Consider the following 16,958-nt stretch of genomic DNA (forward strand, 5'->3'; position numbering starts at 1 on the left):
CCCCCCCCCCCCAAATCCAGTACTAGGCATACCGAGAATACAAAACACTCACGACCTATAGAGCAATTTTACCATACCATAAGCAGTCATTTCTACGAGTCACACAAGGAAAAGGAAAGCATCTTAAACACTACAGTGAGCACTAGAACATCAATTCACCTATTGTAAAACGAAACCAGACAGAACAGTACAGATCGTCAATCCTGCACAGTCAATGCCAACTGAAACTCATGTCTTTTTCACAAACACAGATACACCCTAATCCACTATAGAATAAGTAATCATAAACTTTCTATTTAGACAAAAATTAAACTGAACCCCCGATGCCAGACTCTGCATACAATGCAACACCACAGAAACAGAAAATGTCCCCTAGTACTGTGCAAAATATAAAGACAGCAGATGTAAATTTGAAAAAAACTAACAAGTACCAATCACCACTTTACAAATTAACAAATAGAAATAAAACAAATAATATCATTTTATTGGACTAATACATTTAGCTTTCAGAGGTCAAACCTCCGTCCTCGGGTCAGTACAGTATAGTGCTGTTACAGTATCCTATCCTGACCTGAGGAAGGGGGTTTTGTTCTCCGAAAGTTAGTCAAAATGTATTAAAATTAGTCCAATAAAAAGATTACCTTATTTACATGTTAAAGCAAAAAAATAAAAATATGTATTTTATTTACAGTTTGTTGTCTCTGGTTTCTGCTTTCCTCATCTTCTTTTCAGTCTTCCTTCCATCTAGCATCTGTCTTCGCTCTCTCTCTCTGCCATCCACTGTCTGCCCTCTCTCTCTCTGCTCCTTCCATCCACTGTCTGCCCTCTCTCTCTCCCTTCCATCCACATCTGTCCTCTATTTCTGCCCCTTCCATCCACCATTTGCCCCAGTCTGCCATCTCTCTCTCCCTTCCATCCACATCTGCCCTCTTTCTCTCTCCCCCTTCCACCCACCATCTGCCCTTTCTCTCTGCCCCTTCAACCCGTCTGCCCTCCCTCTCCCATCCATCCAGGGTCTGCCCTCCCTCACACTCCCCCCTTCATCCAGGGTCTGTCCCCTCTCTCTCTCTGCCCCCTCTTTTCAGCCCCCAGTTCCAGCCCCCTTATTCCACCTGCCTCTAGTTCCAGCCCCAGCCCACATCTCCCACCTGCCCCCCTTTTCAGCCCCACTATCCCACCAGTCCCCAGCCCTTTTCTTCCATTAGTCCCGAGCTTCAGCCCCCAGCCACTTCTCCCTATCCCCTTTTCAGCCCCCAGTTCCAGCCCCCTTCATCTGCCAAATGCATTGCATCCCCCCTTTTCAGCCCCAGACCCATTCTCCCACCTGTCCCAGGCATGGACCCATTTTCCCTCTTGCCCCTTGTCAGACCCCAGTTCCAGCTTCAGACCCCTTCTCCCATCTGAACACTCCCCTCTGAGCACCCCCACCCCTCCCCAATCCCCTTCTTCCCTCTGAGCACCCCTCTGAGCTCCCCCACCCCTCCCCAATCCCCTTCTCCCCTCTGAGCACCCATCTGAGCACCCCTCTGGGCTCCCCCACCCTCCCTCCCTCCCTCCCCCCCAATTCCCTTCTCCCCTCTGAGCTCCTGGGCTCCCCCACCCTCCCCAATTCCCTTCTCCCCTCCGAGCACCCATCTGGGCTCCCCCACCCTCCCCAATCCCCTTCTCCCCTCTGAGCACCCATCTGAGCACCCCTCTGGGCTCCCCCACCCTCGCTCCCTCCCCCCCATTCCCCTTCTCCCCTCTGAACACCCATCTGGGCGGGCTCCCCCACCCTCCCCAATCCCCTTCTCCTCTCTGAACACCCCCACCCATCTGAGCACTCCCCTTCTCCCCTCTGAGCTCCCCCTCTCCCATCTGACACCCCCCGACCCTGCCCCATCCCCCCTCGTGGAGAGCCAACAAAGCCCTCGTCTCCTGCCATCACCCTTCGTTTTTTTTTTTAATCCATTGCAGCGACGCAGGCAGCGCTTTGCGTCTGCCCTGTGTGTGCTGTGAAGAGAGAAAATCACCTCGCTGGCGTCGGGCCTTCCCGCATTGTGTCCCGCCCTCTTCTGAGGTAACTTCCTATTTCCTCGAGGGCGGGACACAACGCGGGAAGGCCCGACACCAGCGAGGTGATTTTCTCTCTTCACAGCACACGCAGGGCAGACACGAAGCGCTGCCTGCGTCACTGCAATGGATTAAAAAAAAAAAAACGAAGGGTGAAGGCAGGAGACGAGGGCTGTCCGGAGCACCCCCCCACCCGCTGACACCCAGGGCGGACCGCCCCCACCGCCCCGCCCTTCCTACGCCACTGGTTTAATCTTTTCTCTTAAAAAATATGATAAGATAACCCCTCCTTTTTTCTTTTTTTTTTTTGCTTTACTGGATTGGCTTCCCTTAGAAGCCAGAGTTCTCACAATTTTACAGTCTAATGTTTAAGGTCCTTTATGCCAGCAGTCAACCAATATCACCTAACAAGCAATTCTATTGCTTTATCCTTTCCAAATCCTAGAAGTATTTCATCTATGAAAGTGTTTCCTCTTTATTTTCTTATCAAGCTGCTAGTCTTTGGTCTACTCTACCTAGTGAGACAGGATTCTTACCCAGCTACGTTATCTTTAAAAAAGCTATCAAAACTGCCCTGTTTCAAAAATATCTTCTTCTAAGGTTTGCTATTAGTATGACTTTATCTTGTATTAATCTGTAAGTTCCTAGATATATAATCTAGTCTTCTGGTTGGTAATCCGCTTAGAACCATTGACAGGAATTAACAGGCATAACTGTAACCGTCTCTGTACCTCATCTGTCAGTTTCTTCAAAGCCGGACTGTCTCCCATGCTTGTCCACGGCTCGTACCCCACCAGGAAATGCTTCTCCAGCTCATTCAGCATGTTCTCACGTGCCCTCAGATGAACAGCACTCGGCTTCTCGTTGGTCCGCTACCACAGGAGAGAAGAAGCATAAGAACAGCAAGAAAAGCAAATTCAATGCTGGAGGAGGCTGCTGCCATCCATTCCCATACCATCCCAGATAGATCTTTAAATAGCCACCGTTCTTTGGGGGCATTTTTACCAGTACATGGGGCGGGTAATTTTGTACAGATCGTTTCCATAGCTAAAGCATTCTTGTCTACATAAATGCCTTTGAAACTTAGCTGCTTTGGCATTTCATTTATCATTCTGTAATTGATTATATCATTGGATTTAGTTTTACATGTATTGTAACATTAATTTAGGACAAATACTTGCCTTCTCTTCCTTTGTATTCTTTGCCTATAACTCTGTGTATTATATTGTGATTTGCTAAATAAAACATGTATCCTTTTCTAAGGAGGGTTGGAAGGGGGTGGTGGAGTTTATTATAACAAATCAAATTACAATATGAAGACTCTTGGTACTGGGTGATAGACATGGCAGAATGTGACAGTGTGACTCCGCTATTAACAAGCTCAGAAACTTCAGGTCTCACACAGGGAGGACAAGGTCGTAGGGGAACAAGGGGCACTCAGGGAGGACAAGGCCACAGCGGAGACAGTGAATGAATTCTTTGCTTCGGTCTTTACGAAAGAAGATGCAAGAGATCTACCTGTACTTGAAATGGTTTTCAAGACTAAGGATGTGGAGGAACTGAAAGAAATCTCAGTGATATACTGAGCCAAATCGACAAATTAAAAAGTAGTAAATTATCTGGACTAGATGGCATACATCCAAGGGTACTCAAAGAACTCAAGAATGAAGAGTGCTGGGCAGACTTCTACAGTCTGTGCCCTGAGAATGGCAAGGACAAATCAAACTCGGGTATACATATAAAGTATCACATACCATGTAAAATGAGCTTATCTTGTTGGGCAGACTGGATGGACCGTTCAGGTCTTTATCTGCCGTCATTTACTATGTTAGTCTTAGGGGTTCTACATGGAATGTTGCTACTAATTGGGATTCTGGAATCTTGTAACTCTTTAGGATTCCGGAATCTTCAGAACTTTTAGTATAAGAACAGTGCTGGGCAGACTTCTACCGTCTACGCCCTGATCGTGACTGAATAGATATGGATGGGCTGGAGTGTAAATTTAAGGGGCTTCGACGTTAGCTTCAGAACTTAGTACTAGAACAGTGCTGGGCAGACTTCTACGGTCTGTGCCCTGAGAATGGCAAGGACAAATCAAACTCAGCTATACATATAAAGTATCACATACCATGTAAAATGAGTGGGCAGACTGGATGGACCGTGCAGGTCTTTATCTGCTGTCATCATGTACTATATTACTATGAAATTGCTGATCAGCTGTTAGTAATATGTAATTAAAATCACCAGTAATACCTAAAGACTGGAGGGTGGCCAATGTAACACCAATTTTTAAAAAGGGTTCCGGGGTGATCTGGGAAATTACAAACCGGTAAACCTGATGTCAGTGCCGTGTAAAATAGTAGAAACTATTATAAAGAATAAAATTACAGAACACATAGATAAACATGGTTTCAAGGGATAGAGTCAGCACAGATTCAGCCAACGGAAGTCTTGCCTTACCAATTTGCTTCATTTCTTTGAAGGCGTAAATAAACATGTGGATAAAGGTGACCTGGCTGATAATAGTGTATCTAGATTTTCAGAAAACCTTTACAAAATTCCTCATGAGAGACTCCTAACAAATTTAGAGTCATGGGATAGGAAGCACTGTTCTGTTGCGGATTAGGAATTGGTTATTGGACAGAAAACAGATAGTAGGGTTAAATGGCCATTTCTTTCAATGGTTGAGGGTGAATAGTGGAGTGCCGCAGGGATCAGTACTGGGACCGCTGCTATTTAACATATTTATAAATTATCTGGAAATCAGAGCAACAAGTGAGGTGATTAAATTTGCAGATAACACAAAACTATTCAAGGTTGTTAAAACACATGCGGACTGTGAATTGCAGGAAGACCTTAGGAAATTGAAAGACTGGCCATCCAAAGGGCAGATGAAATTTAATGTGGACAAATGCAAAGTGATGCACATTGGGAAGAATAACCAAAATCATAGTTACTTGATGCTAGGGTCCACCTTGCTGGTCAACACCCAAGAACAAGATCTAGGTATTGTAGACAATATACTGAAATGTTCTGCACAGTGTGGGGCGGTGGCCAAAAAAGCAAACAGGGTGCTAGAAATTATTAGGAAAGGGATGGTAAAGCCTAAAGACATTGAGCCTGCAAATAGGTGGGAAAATGTGGGATACAAATGCAACAAATAAATAAATAAATAAAGTCTCTGTATTGCTCCATGATGCGACCTCACCTTGAGTACTGCATTCAGTTCTGATCGCCATATCTCAAAAAAGTTATGGCAAAACTAGAAAAGGTTAAAAGAAGAATGACCAGAATGATAAAGGGGATGAAGCTTTTCTCATATGAGGAAAGGCTAAAGAGGTTAGGGCTCTTCAGCCTGGAAAAGAGATGGTTGAGGGAAGAGAGATATGATTGAGGTCTGCAAACTCCCGAGTGGTGTAGAACAAGTAGAAGTGACTTGATTTTTTACTCTTTCAAAAAGTACAAAGAATGGGGACACTTGATGAAGTTACATGAAAAAACAAATAGAAGGAAATATTTTTTTCAGTCAATGAATAGTTAAGCTCTGGAACTCGTTGACGGAGGATGTGGTAACAGTGGTTAGCGTATCTGGGTTTAAAAAAGGTTTGGACAGGTTCCTGGAGGATAAGTCCATAGTCTGCTATTGAGACAGACATGGGGAAGCCACTGCTTGCCCTGGGATTGGTAGCTTTGGAACCTTGCTACTATTTGGGTTTCTGCCAGGTACTTGTGACCTGGATTGGCCACTTTATGAAACAATACTGGGTTAGATGGACCATTGGTCTGACCCAGTATGGCTATTCTTATATTCTTATTTCTTACTCATCAAGGACATATCTTGGATCTGTGTTTTGTTTCCAAAATATTTTGACAAATGTTGACACTAACATCAGGCAGAGAATCCCTGTATCTTCAAAAGATCATTATTTTACTTGATTTGATTTGAAGCATGGGTTGGCAACTAACTCAGAGTGGGCAGAGGAGGGTTAAGCCAGACATTTTGGGCAAGAGGAGGAGGACAGCTACAATTGAAGATCCTGTAAAAAAAAACAGGTGAAGGATTGGGTAGGACCATGAGTTCAGCCTTAGAAAACACAGCCCCATTACAAGTTTCTCTATTTATCCTTACATAAGTACATAAGTATTGCCATACTAGGAAAGACCAAAGGTCCATAGAGCCCAGCATCCTGTTTCCAACAGTGGCCAATCCAGGTCACAAATACCCGGCAAGATCCCAAAAAGTACAAAACATTTTACACTGCTTATCCCAGAAATAGTGGATTTTCCCCAAGTCCATTTAACAACAGTCTATGGACTTTTCCTTTAGGAAGCCGTCCAAACATTTTTAAAACTCCACTAAGCTAACCGCCTTTACCATATTCTCTGGCAACAAATTCCAGAGTTTAATTACACGTTGAGGATATGGTGATCAGTATCCCTAAGATCTCAAAACCCCTTTTTAAAGAAGATCAGAGAGAATTTGGAGGAAATCTAGACAAGATGGAGCAGCGTGAAGAGGAAACTAGCAGGTATTACTACTACTACTGCTTTACTTATTATTTCTATGGAAAAATTAATTCTTACCTGATCATTTTCTTTCCATTAGTCCCAACAGATCAATCCAGAGACTTGTGGGTTGTGTTCCCCTACCAGCAGGTGGAGATAGAGAGAACCTCCGAGGTTTGCTATATGTGAACCTGTGCAGCCAAGTATACCTCAGTATGAACGATAGCAAAGCAGTGGAATGGAAACAATAGAAAACTCTCCTGATATTGTCAGACCAAATGCCGAACATACTTCCACCACTTCTATATTTATTTAATTTATTATTTAATCAAATGAAGGAATATTCAAAACAACGGAACCCGAAAAAACTAACCAACCGAAACAAAACCGCAGACAGTAAATCCTGTGGGGGGCCTCTGGATTGATCTGTTGGAACTAATGGAAAGAAAATTATCAGGTAACAAATTTTCCTTCCATAGCGTCCCACAGATCAATCCAGAGACTTGTGGGATGTACCCATGCAGTTCTCAAGAAGGGCGGGACACCACCAACCCTGCAGAAATCACCAACGAGCCAAACCCCGCATCTTGCCGAGCTGCCACATCCACCCGATAATGACGAGTGAACATATGGACCGAAGCCCACGTAGCGGCTCTGCAGATATCTTACAGAGAAACCAAACGGGACTCTGCATAGGAGGAAGTCTGAGCTCACGTAGAATGAGCACGAACTTACGCAGGGGCTTGCTTGCCCAATGCCATGTATGCCGAAGAAAAGGCCTCCCGTACCCAACGGGCTATGGTGGCCTTGGAAGCCATATGTCCCTTCTTACTGCCCCTAAAAAGGTCAGAAAGACGAAATTCATTCGTCACCTCCAAATACCTAAGAAGAGCCAGTCTGACGTTGAGTAGCGAAGAGCCCGCAATTGCTCGGGGTAATCTTCCCGGCGAAAAGCTGGCAAATGCAGGGACTGCCCCAAGTGGAAACAAGAAACCACCTTGGGTGAAAAAATGAAGGAACTGTCTTAATCAATACCCCCGCCTCTGTAAAACGCAGGAAGGGGTCTCTGCAAGAAAGAGCCTGCAACTCTGAAAATCTCTGAGCGGAAGTAATGGCTACTAGGAAAATCGCCTTCAAAGTGAGATCCTTAACCGTAATCCTCGATAAGGGTTCGAAAGGAGGATGCTGAAGCACTTTGAGAACTAGATTAAGGTTCCAGGATGGCAGAACTGGCACATGAGGAGGACGCAACTGATTTATGCCCCTCACGAAACGAACCACATCCGAGTGGGAGGCAATGGACATCCCCTGGAGCCGGCATCTAAAGCATGCCAGAGCTGCCACCTGCACCTTAAGAGAACTCAACGAGAGTGATTTCTGTACACCCTCCTAAAGAAACGCGAGGATAAGCCGCTGACAATCCCAAACTTGCACACCACGAATCGAAGGTATGCCACACCCTAGCATAAGCTCTTGAGGTGGATCTTTTCTGAGCCTGCAGCATTGTAGCGATAACCGCGTCCAGATACCCTTTCCTTCTCAACTTCGTCCTTTCAAGGGCCAGGCCGTAAGACCAAAGGGGGAGGGATCCTCCATCGTGACTGGTTCCTGCAGCAGGAGACCGTCCTGTGCCGTAAGCCGGAGAGGACGATCGAACAGGAGTCTGACAATATCTGCATACCAGGGATGTCTGGGCCAATCCAGGGCCACCAGGATCACTCGACCGGATGACTGGCAATGCGAGTCAGTAACCTGCCCACCATTGGCCACGGGGGAAAGGCATAGAGTAGGCCCCTGGGCCAAGGCTGAAGAAGAGCATCGATGCCTTCCAAGCCCAGCTCTCTTCCCCTGCTGAAGAAACGGGGAGCCTTTGCATTGAATGCGGTGGCCATTAAGTTCATCACCGGCATCCCCCAATGGGCAGTTATCTGATCAAAGGCCAGAGGGGAGAGTGTCCAATCTTCTGGCTCCAAGTGGTGGCAACTGAGAAAGTCCCCTTGCACATTCTGTGACCCCGCTATATGAGCCACTGTCAAGAGAGAGAGATGTCTCTGCCCAACGGCAGATCAGAGCCACCTCGCGCGCTAGTGGTTCACTCCTGGTGCCCCCCGACGATTCACATAGGTGACCGCCATCGCATTGTCCGAGAGAACTCGAACTGGGCAACCGCGGAGAAGAGACAGAAACTCCCGAAGGGCCAGACGAATCGCTCGCAACTCCAAGAGGTTGATGAACCATGATGCCTCTGTCGAGGTCCAAATGCCCTGGGCTGTCTGTTGGAGGCAATGAGCCCCCCAGCCAGACAGTGACGCATCAGTGATCACGATCTTCCATTCCAGGGTTGCCAAAGGAATGCCCAACACAAGATTCTTTTGAATGAACCACCAGTGCATGATTGTGTGCAGACGGGCTGAACATGGCACCTGAACCTCGTAATCCTCCAAGAGCGGAGACCACTGGCTCAGAAGGTGCCACTAAAAAGAGCGCATGTGAGCTCTGGTCCACTTTACGAGGTCCAGGGTGGAGGCCATGGAACCTAGAACTTATACATAGTCCCAAGCCCTCAGGTTCGGAGTTTGAAACAGAGCTCGCAACTGACCTTGTAACCACTGTGCTTGAGCTGAAGGAAGAGACACTATCCCTGTTCAGGTATCGAAGCACACTCCCAAGTATTCCAGTGTCTGGGAAGGCATCAGGCTAAACTTTGGGAAGTTGATCACCCAACCAAGTGATTGATGCAACCCAACCACTCTGTTAGTTGCCCGCCGACTCTCCTCGAAAGAAGACGCCCGCACAAGCCAGTCGTCTAGATAGGGATGAACCTGAATCCCTTCTTTCCTGAGACAGGCCGCCACTACGACAAGGACCTTGGAAAAGGTCCGAGGCGCTGTGGCTAGGCCGAAGGGCATCGCCTTGAATTGAAAATGACAACTGAGAACTGCAAAGTGAAGAAAACGCCTGTGGGGAGGCCAAAGTGGAATGTGTAAATAGGCTTCTTTGAGATTGAGAGACATCAAAAACTCCCCTGGCTGTACCGCTGCGATAACCGAGCAGAGGGTTTCTATGCGGAAATGCTGAACCCGTAAGGACCTGTTGACGCACTTGAGATCTAGGATGGGTCACCAAGAACCACCCTTTTTTGGTACCACAAAATAAACATAGTATCAACTGCACCCTCTTTCTGCTGGAGATACCGGCTGGATGGCACCCAGTCGTTGCAAGTTGAGGAGGGTGTGACGAACCGCCCGCACCTTGGTGAGAGATTTGCAAGGAGATTCCAGAAAAAAATCTACTATAGGATGAGCCAATTCTAACTTGTAGCCGTCTCTGATAACCTCCAAGACCCATCTGTCGGATGTTACCCTGGTCCACTCCACCAGGAATAGGGACAGCCTGCCCCCAATAACCGGCTGGAGATGGACCAGGGCCCCATCACTGGGCAGATCTGGCTGCGGGCTGGGTTCTGTTACCGGAAAGGAAGGCCCGCCTGTCACCCCGAAAGGGCTGAGGCCTCTGATAAAATCTTGCCCTCTGAAAAGAGGCCCAGCGACCTGGATGGTAACGCCGGGCATCCCTAAACTTAGGTCTAGGTCCCACCAGTCGCACAGACTTGGACCTATCCTCTGGGAGGTGCTGGCCCTTCAGGTCACCAAGGTCCTTCACAATCTGTTCTAGATCTGTCCCAAACAAAAGCTTTCCCCTAAAAGGAAGCTTTGCTAGCCGTGACTTAGAGGCCACGTCTGCAGCCCAATGCCGCAACCACAGCCAACAACGCGCGGTGACAGCTAGGGAAACCTCCTTCGCCGAAACCCTCAAAAGATCATAAAAGAGATCCACAAGGAAGGCTAAACCGGACTCTAAGGCCAGCAAAACAGCCACGAGTTCCTCCAGAGAGGAGGCTTTCTGTGCCCACGATAAGCATGCCCGCGCCGCAAAAGAGCCACAAACTGAGGCTTGCAGGGAAAGGGCTGCCACTTCAAAGGACAGCTTCAAGCAAGTCTCTAACTTATGATTCTGAGGGTCCTTTAGCGCCGTGCCACCTTCCACAGGGAGAGTGGTTTTCTTAATGACCGCTGTGATTAAGGAATCCACTGTAGGGACCTTCAGCAAGTCTAAATCAGCAGCAGGCAGCGCGTAAAGACACGACATAGCTCTAGCAACCTTAAGCCCACTGTCCGGTGTATCCCACTGCACCAAAATAAGGATCTTCATGGCCTCATGTACATGAAAGGAACAAGGTGGGCATTTGGTGCCAGACGTAATAGAGGGCACCAGATCTGTTCCCCCTGATGAATCAGGGGGTGAAATGGCCAAAACCTCAAAAGCCCGAACAATCAGGGAGGGAAACTCTTCCCTGCGAAAAAGGCAGGCAGCCGTAGGATCATCCCCCTCCTCAGAAGGCAAGGAGACCTCATCTGCTCAATCCAATGATTGAGGGAGAGCCCGCAGACAAAACCGGGCCATCTGTGTCAGATAGCTCCTCGGGATCAAAAATCTCCACCCGGGGATGTTTGGGCAGGAAAGACTGAGAGGCTGCAGCAACCGAAGTTTGCTGAGCAAGAGACGGGGCTGCCTGAAGAGAAGCTCCTGACTTCTTCAGAAGAATGGCATTGTGCATTAATAAAACAAAATATGGGGAAAAAGGAACTCCCCTGCTCCCTCTAAATTGTTTCCCTCCATCGGAGCCTGTACCACAGAAGAGCTCTGCGCCTCCTGTCTGTCAACCGCCATGTGTGGAGCAGGTCGCGCCTGAGAGGAGAAAATGGCGCCTGCTGACACACGCTGCACTGACTGCCCCGAGGAAACCGAAGAAACTATCCCCTGCGCTTCCGACTCACCAGACACCTGAGGGGAACCCCTGTCATGGGCTGATGGCGGCAGGACTCACATTCCCCCGACGCTGCTCTCCGGCCCCCACACCGGGAGCAGCGCTTTGCAGCCTCAGAAGGCACTGACATGCTCCACAAACGCCTGCCCCAATTGACTCAGCATTTCGTCTAGCTCCTCCGTATAATTAAATAAAAACAAAGGCTCTTAAAGAGACGCTTATCTTTTTTTTTTTTCAGGAGAGGAAGGAAACACCCGATCAGGCCAACAGCCCCGGGCGATGGAGGAAAGGTAGGGGGAGACCAGGAGGGACCTGGCACCACCAGGTGTAATCCACAAGCTGCAAACAGCCACTCAACCCCTGCTGTGCTAAACTAGGCCCAAAGGACACCAGTAGCCAGATCAAACCAGAGCTGCACAGAGATGTCCCTCCACCTGCTAGAGAGAATACTGAGGTTCAGCTGGCTGCACAGGTCCATATATAGCAAACCTCGGAGGTTCTCTCTATCTCCACCTGCTGGTAGAGGGACACAACCCACAAGTCTCTGGATTGATCTATGGGACACTATGGAAAGCGCTACTAGATGTATGCAGTGTTGTACACTGAACAAAGAGACAGTTCCTGCTTGACAGAGCTTACAATCTAATCAAGACAGCCAAACAGGACAAATAAGGGATAAGGAAATTATTTAAGATGGGAATGATACAACAGGCATGAGTATTGAATAAGTGAATAGGGGGTAGGAGTTAAAATCAGCCTCAAAAAGGTGAGTTTTAAGTTTAGATTTGAAGACAGCCAGAGATGGAGCTTGATGTACCGATTGAAAAAGTCTGTTCCAGGCATATGGTGCAGAAAGATAAAAAGAATGGAGTCTGGAGTTTGCAGTGGTGGAGAAGGATACTGATAAGAGAGATTTATCTGATGAATGGCGTTCCTGGGGAGACGAGTGGACAGGTAGCACTTGTAAGTCAATAAGAGGAGTCTGAATTGTATGCGGACATGGATAAGGAGCCAATGAAGTGACTTGAGAGGAGGCCTAATATGAGCATAGCAATACTGGTGGAATATAAGTCGGCAGCAGAATTTTGAAGGGGAGAGAGATGGCTTAGTGGGAGACCTGTGAGAAACAAGTTGCAGTAGTCTAAGCGAGAGGTGATAAGAATGTGGATAAGGGTTTTGGTAGTGTGCTCAGAAAGGAAGAGATGAATTTTGGTGACGTTATAGCGGTATTGAGAAATGTGTCTGATTGTATAATGATTCTTAGGAATGGGGAATGTGAAGCAGAAGAAGTTTAATTATTTTCCACATTTTATAGACTGCTTAAATCAAACCGGTTTACAAAAGAAACATAGAAAGCAAAATAAATACAGCACCAACAATAAAATCAATTAAATTAATGGAAAGTATATATTACCATTGATGTCTTATATCCATGACTTGAATTAGAACTGTGCAACTGTAACAGACACCTTGACATTAATGCTTTCACAAAGAAAGAAGTCTTTAATAACCGCTTAACTGCAAAATTTAAGAGCACAATCTCAATTGGCCTTTTAAAGTGATCCATAGCTGTACCCCAGCCACAGAAAAATCGGCAGATCTAGTCTCACAATATCTTGTTGGGACACGACATCAGATGACAAACTCAATGTCATCTCTGACCTCAAACTCCTAACAGAACGATACAAAACAAAACTATCTTTCAAGTACTTTGGTGTAGATCTATAAATAGCCTGATGCATAGAACGAAGGAGTGGCCTAGTGGTTAGGGTGGTGGACTCTGGTCCTGGGGAACTGAGGAGTGGCCTAGTGGTTAGGGTGGTGGACTTTGGTCCTGGGGAACTGAGGAACTGAGTTTGATTCCCACTTCAGGCACAGGCAGCTCCTTGTGACTCTGGGCAAGTCACTTAACCCTCCATTGCCCCATGTAAGCCGCATTGAGCCTGCCATGAGTGGGAAAGTGCGGGGTACAAATGTAACAAAAAAAAAACTGTCTCAAAATTGGAGTAATATATGTTACCTGTGTTACACCTGATACCAACTTAGCAGCAACATTTGGGACTAACTGCAATGACCTAAACCCTAGTTGTTGTCATTCCAAGACAAAGAGCACTACAGTAGTCCAATCGTGATACCACCATACTCTGGATAACCCCACGAAAATCAAAGGGCACCAGCATTGGTTTAAGTCTGAACAACAATCGAAACTGAGAAAAACAAGTCTGAATGACATTTGTACATAAGTACTGCCATACTGGGACAGACTGAAGGTCCATCAAACGCAGCATCCTGTTTCCAACAGTGGCCAACCTGGCAAGAGCCCAGTACAATACATTTTATGCTGCTTATTCTAGTAATACTGCTTACAAAAACTCATTAGTAGAGGTAAAGGTGGGAGGACGAAACAAAACTATTGACTTTTGTTATATATTGGGAAAGTCTATATAGAGACTTAAAAAACAACAATAAAAAAACAAAAAATTAAAAAAAGAAACATCAGAAGGAGGGGGTTAGTCTATGATTATAAGCATCACAAGACAGGGGTTCACCTGAATTGGTGTTAAAAATCACCCCAGTGACTGTATGAGACTTTCCCAATATATAACAAAAGTCAATAGTTTTGTTTCGTCCTCCCACCTTTACCTCTACTAATGAGTTTTTGTAAGCAGTAGACGATATAGTAGAGTATAGCGAATTATATTTGACTATTCTAGAAATAAGCAGTGGATTTTCCCCATCCATTTCAATAACGGTCTGTGGACTTTTACTTTAGGAAGCCCTCCAAACCTTTTTTAAACCCCGCTAGGCTAACCGCTTTTACTACATTCTCTGGCAATGAATTCCAGAGTTTAATTACACGTCACAATTTGACAAAATCCTTTACTCCTCCAAGAAGACCACCAGTTCACTAAAACCCTGTGCCATCTCAATGGCTTTCACTCACGTCCCATGGCCTCAGCCCACTCGCATGCTCCATGATTATTCTTGGGCACTGTTGCCATTATATTTACCACAGTTTATAATATTCTTCTTACATGTACTTTGTAATGCTTTTCTTTACTATGTAAGCCGCATTGAACCTGCTATATGTGGGAAAGCGCAGGGTACAAATGCAATAAATAAAATGATTGTTAATAGTCTCACTTCTGGGAAGGTTTCACCACAGTGGAAGATGGCCCTGGTACGTCCCCTGTTGGAAAAGCAGTCTCTTGATCCCAGACTTTTGGCAAACTATCGTCCAGTCTCAAACCTGCCTTTCTTGAGAAAACTATTAGAAAGGTTTGTTTTCTATCAATTTTCACAGCATCTTGAACCCTGTAACATGCTTCACCCCTTTCAGTCCAGCTTTTGCCCAGGATATTCGACCAAGATGGTTATTGCTTCCCTAACGAATGCCCTCTTGTTGGTTCCTTTGTATCTCTCCCCAGCCTTCAACCTGGTTAGTCACTCTCTCTTGCTATCAAGACTGCAGAATTGTCCTTCGTGGTTCCGTTTCTTACTGCCCATTCCTTCCAGGTGTTCCTTCCGCAATCCCTTTCCGATCCAGTGCTCCTTGGTAGTTGTGTTCCTCAGGGTTCCTTCTTTCCCCCCCTGCTTTTCAATGTCTTTCTTAGTCTTCTTGCATCTCTTATTCAGGAGTCCCACAATAAAATGCTACATTTATGCTGATGATATTCTCAGTCTCCTTTCAAGGACCCCTGTAATCCCGATCTCAGTTCTCTACAAAAGTGTCTTGATAAGATTACTTCCTGGCTTCACCTCTTCAATGTCGCCTTCGGCACCTAACCATTATACTTCTATTCAGGAAATCTAGACTGCCCCAATTTGATTGACTGCACTTTTTGTCCTTTAGATTGTAAGCTCCTTTGAGCAAGGACTGACCTCTGTGTTAAATTGTACAGCGCTGCATAACCCTGGTAGCGCTTTAGAAATGTTAAGTAATAGTAGTAGTAAGTAGTAATCAGCAGAAACTTTCAGCTCTTTGGCTTACTGGGCACCACACTTATTCTTCTCTCACTCCTACCATGATGAGGTTCCCATTCAATTGGTAGATTCCTTTAAATATCTTGGTGTCCAATTTGACAGCGCCTTAACTTTCTCTTCTCATATTTCTGCTACCGTTAGGAACTGTTTCTGTTCTCTTCATCTCATATCTTACTGATGAAAGTTGTACCACATTACTTGGTTGCCACAAAATTGGATTACTGTAATATCATCTATGCCAGTCTTCCTGATATCTCACTTTGCAAACTCCAGTCAGTCCAGAACATTGTCATCCATATTCTTTCTCGCACCCAACACTACAATCATGTTACCCCATTTCTGAAAGAACATCACTGGCTCCCTATTAAGTCCAGGATCAGCCATAAGGTTTTGACCATCACCTACAAGGCCCTACGTCTAGGTTCTCCTTACTTGGTTAATCTACTGTCCCACACGTGCTCTTTGTTCTGCCTTTGACTCCCGTCTTTCTATGCCTCCCCGTCACTGTGCCCGTCTCGACTCTACACATCATTCTGCTTTCTTTTGTATGGTCTCTTTTCTCTGGAATTCTTTACCCCTTGCTCTCAGATCTGAGCTCTCGTTTTCCCATTTCCACTGTCCTCTTAAAGCCCACTTATTCTCTTTGGCGTTCCCCTAATTTCATGCCCACAGAAGGGGTTCCGTGTTGCAGGTGGTCGGTTGTCTCTCTGCCCCCACCCTTCTCGATCTATTCCCCCTTTTCACCTCACATTTTATTTCTCCTGTCCTATTAAAAATTGGTGTTCCTTTCCAATTTCTATTTTAGTATTGTACACCGCTTTGGTTTATTGTGAAAGGCGGTATATATCAAGCACCTGAATAAACATAAACATGTAACACAAACACATTATGACCTTGGACTCTTGTCACAATGAAGGTTTTACTGCTTGAACTGTATATACTGCGAGGGTCATTTATGAAGTTCTCTCTACATATTTTTTATTACACGTGATCATTTTTTGTTAAATACAATTGTTGGAGTGTTTGCTTATATATTTATAACTTTTAAACCGTTTCTTATTTCATAATCCTAAATGTGGCATTAAACCATAGCAAATGACAAAAACAAATTACAGTAATAAGCATTAGAAGTGCAATACGTGTATAATACAGCCTATCCTGTCCCTTCCTCTCACCAGGAAAACAGAGAAGGGTGCAAAACAGAACTAAACAAGCCCTCTCCAAGCACAACACTTTCACTTCAAATCCCTCTATCCCTTAAAAACATCCTCAGCGCTTCCTATAGCAGTGGCCCAACCCACAGCACAGCCTGGTTTAATGGCCTTGCCCATTACATCAGCAGAGAGGAGACAGGGTCTCACAGAGATGCCAAGTTATCCAGTTCCAGGCTGGAGATTTTGGGACAGTCCTAGATTTCTGGCAACCCCCATGCAGGTGCATTATGGGTAAGGCTGCCAACTGGATCCAGATTCAGGGGACAGGGTTGATTCAGTTCTGGGTTAACCAAGTGCATGCTGGGACTTGTAGTCTTGCTTTTCTTTGAGCATGCAATGGAGAAATCAGAACTACAAGTCGCTGCATGCAATGG

General features: G+C 45.9%; 1 protein-coding gene across 1 annotated transcript in view; it reads right to left on the minus strand.

The window, feature by feature from the left end:
- The window catches only part of CCDC17 (coiled-coil domain containing 17), a 152,707-nt gene that overhangs the window by 115,762 nt on the left and 19,987 nt on the right, over window positions 1-16,958 (minus strand). The window contains 1 exon segment of the mRNA XM_030208030.1: window positions 2,784-2,924. Coding sequence (XP_030063890.1) covers window positions 2,784-2,924 — 141 coding nt within the window.

Source organism: Microcaecilia unicolor, chromosome 6 (assembly GCF_901765095.1).
Source record: "Microcaecilia unicolor chromosome 6, aMicUni1.1, whole genome shotgun sequence".
Taxonomy (NCBI): domain Eukaryota; kingdom Metazoa; phylum Chordata; class Amphibia; order Gymnophiona; family Siphonopidae; genus Microcaecilia; species Microcaecilia unicolor.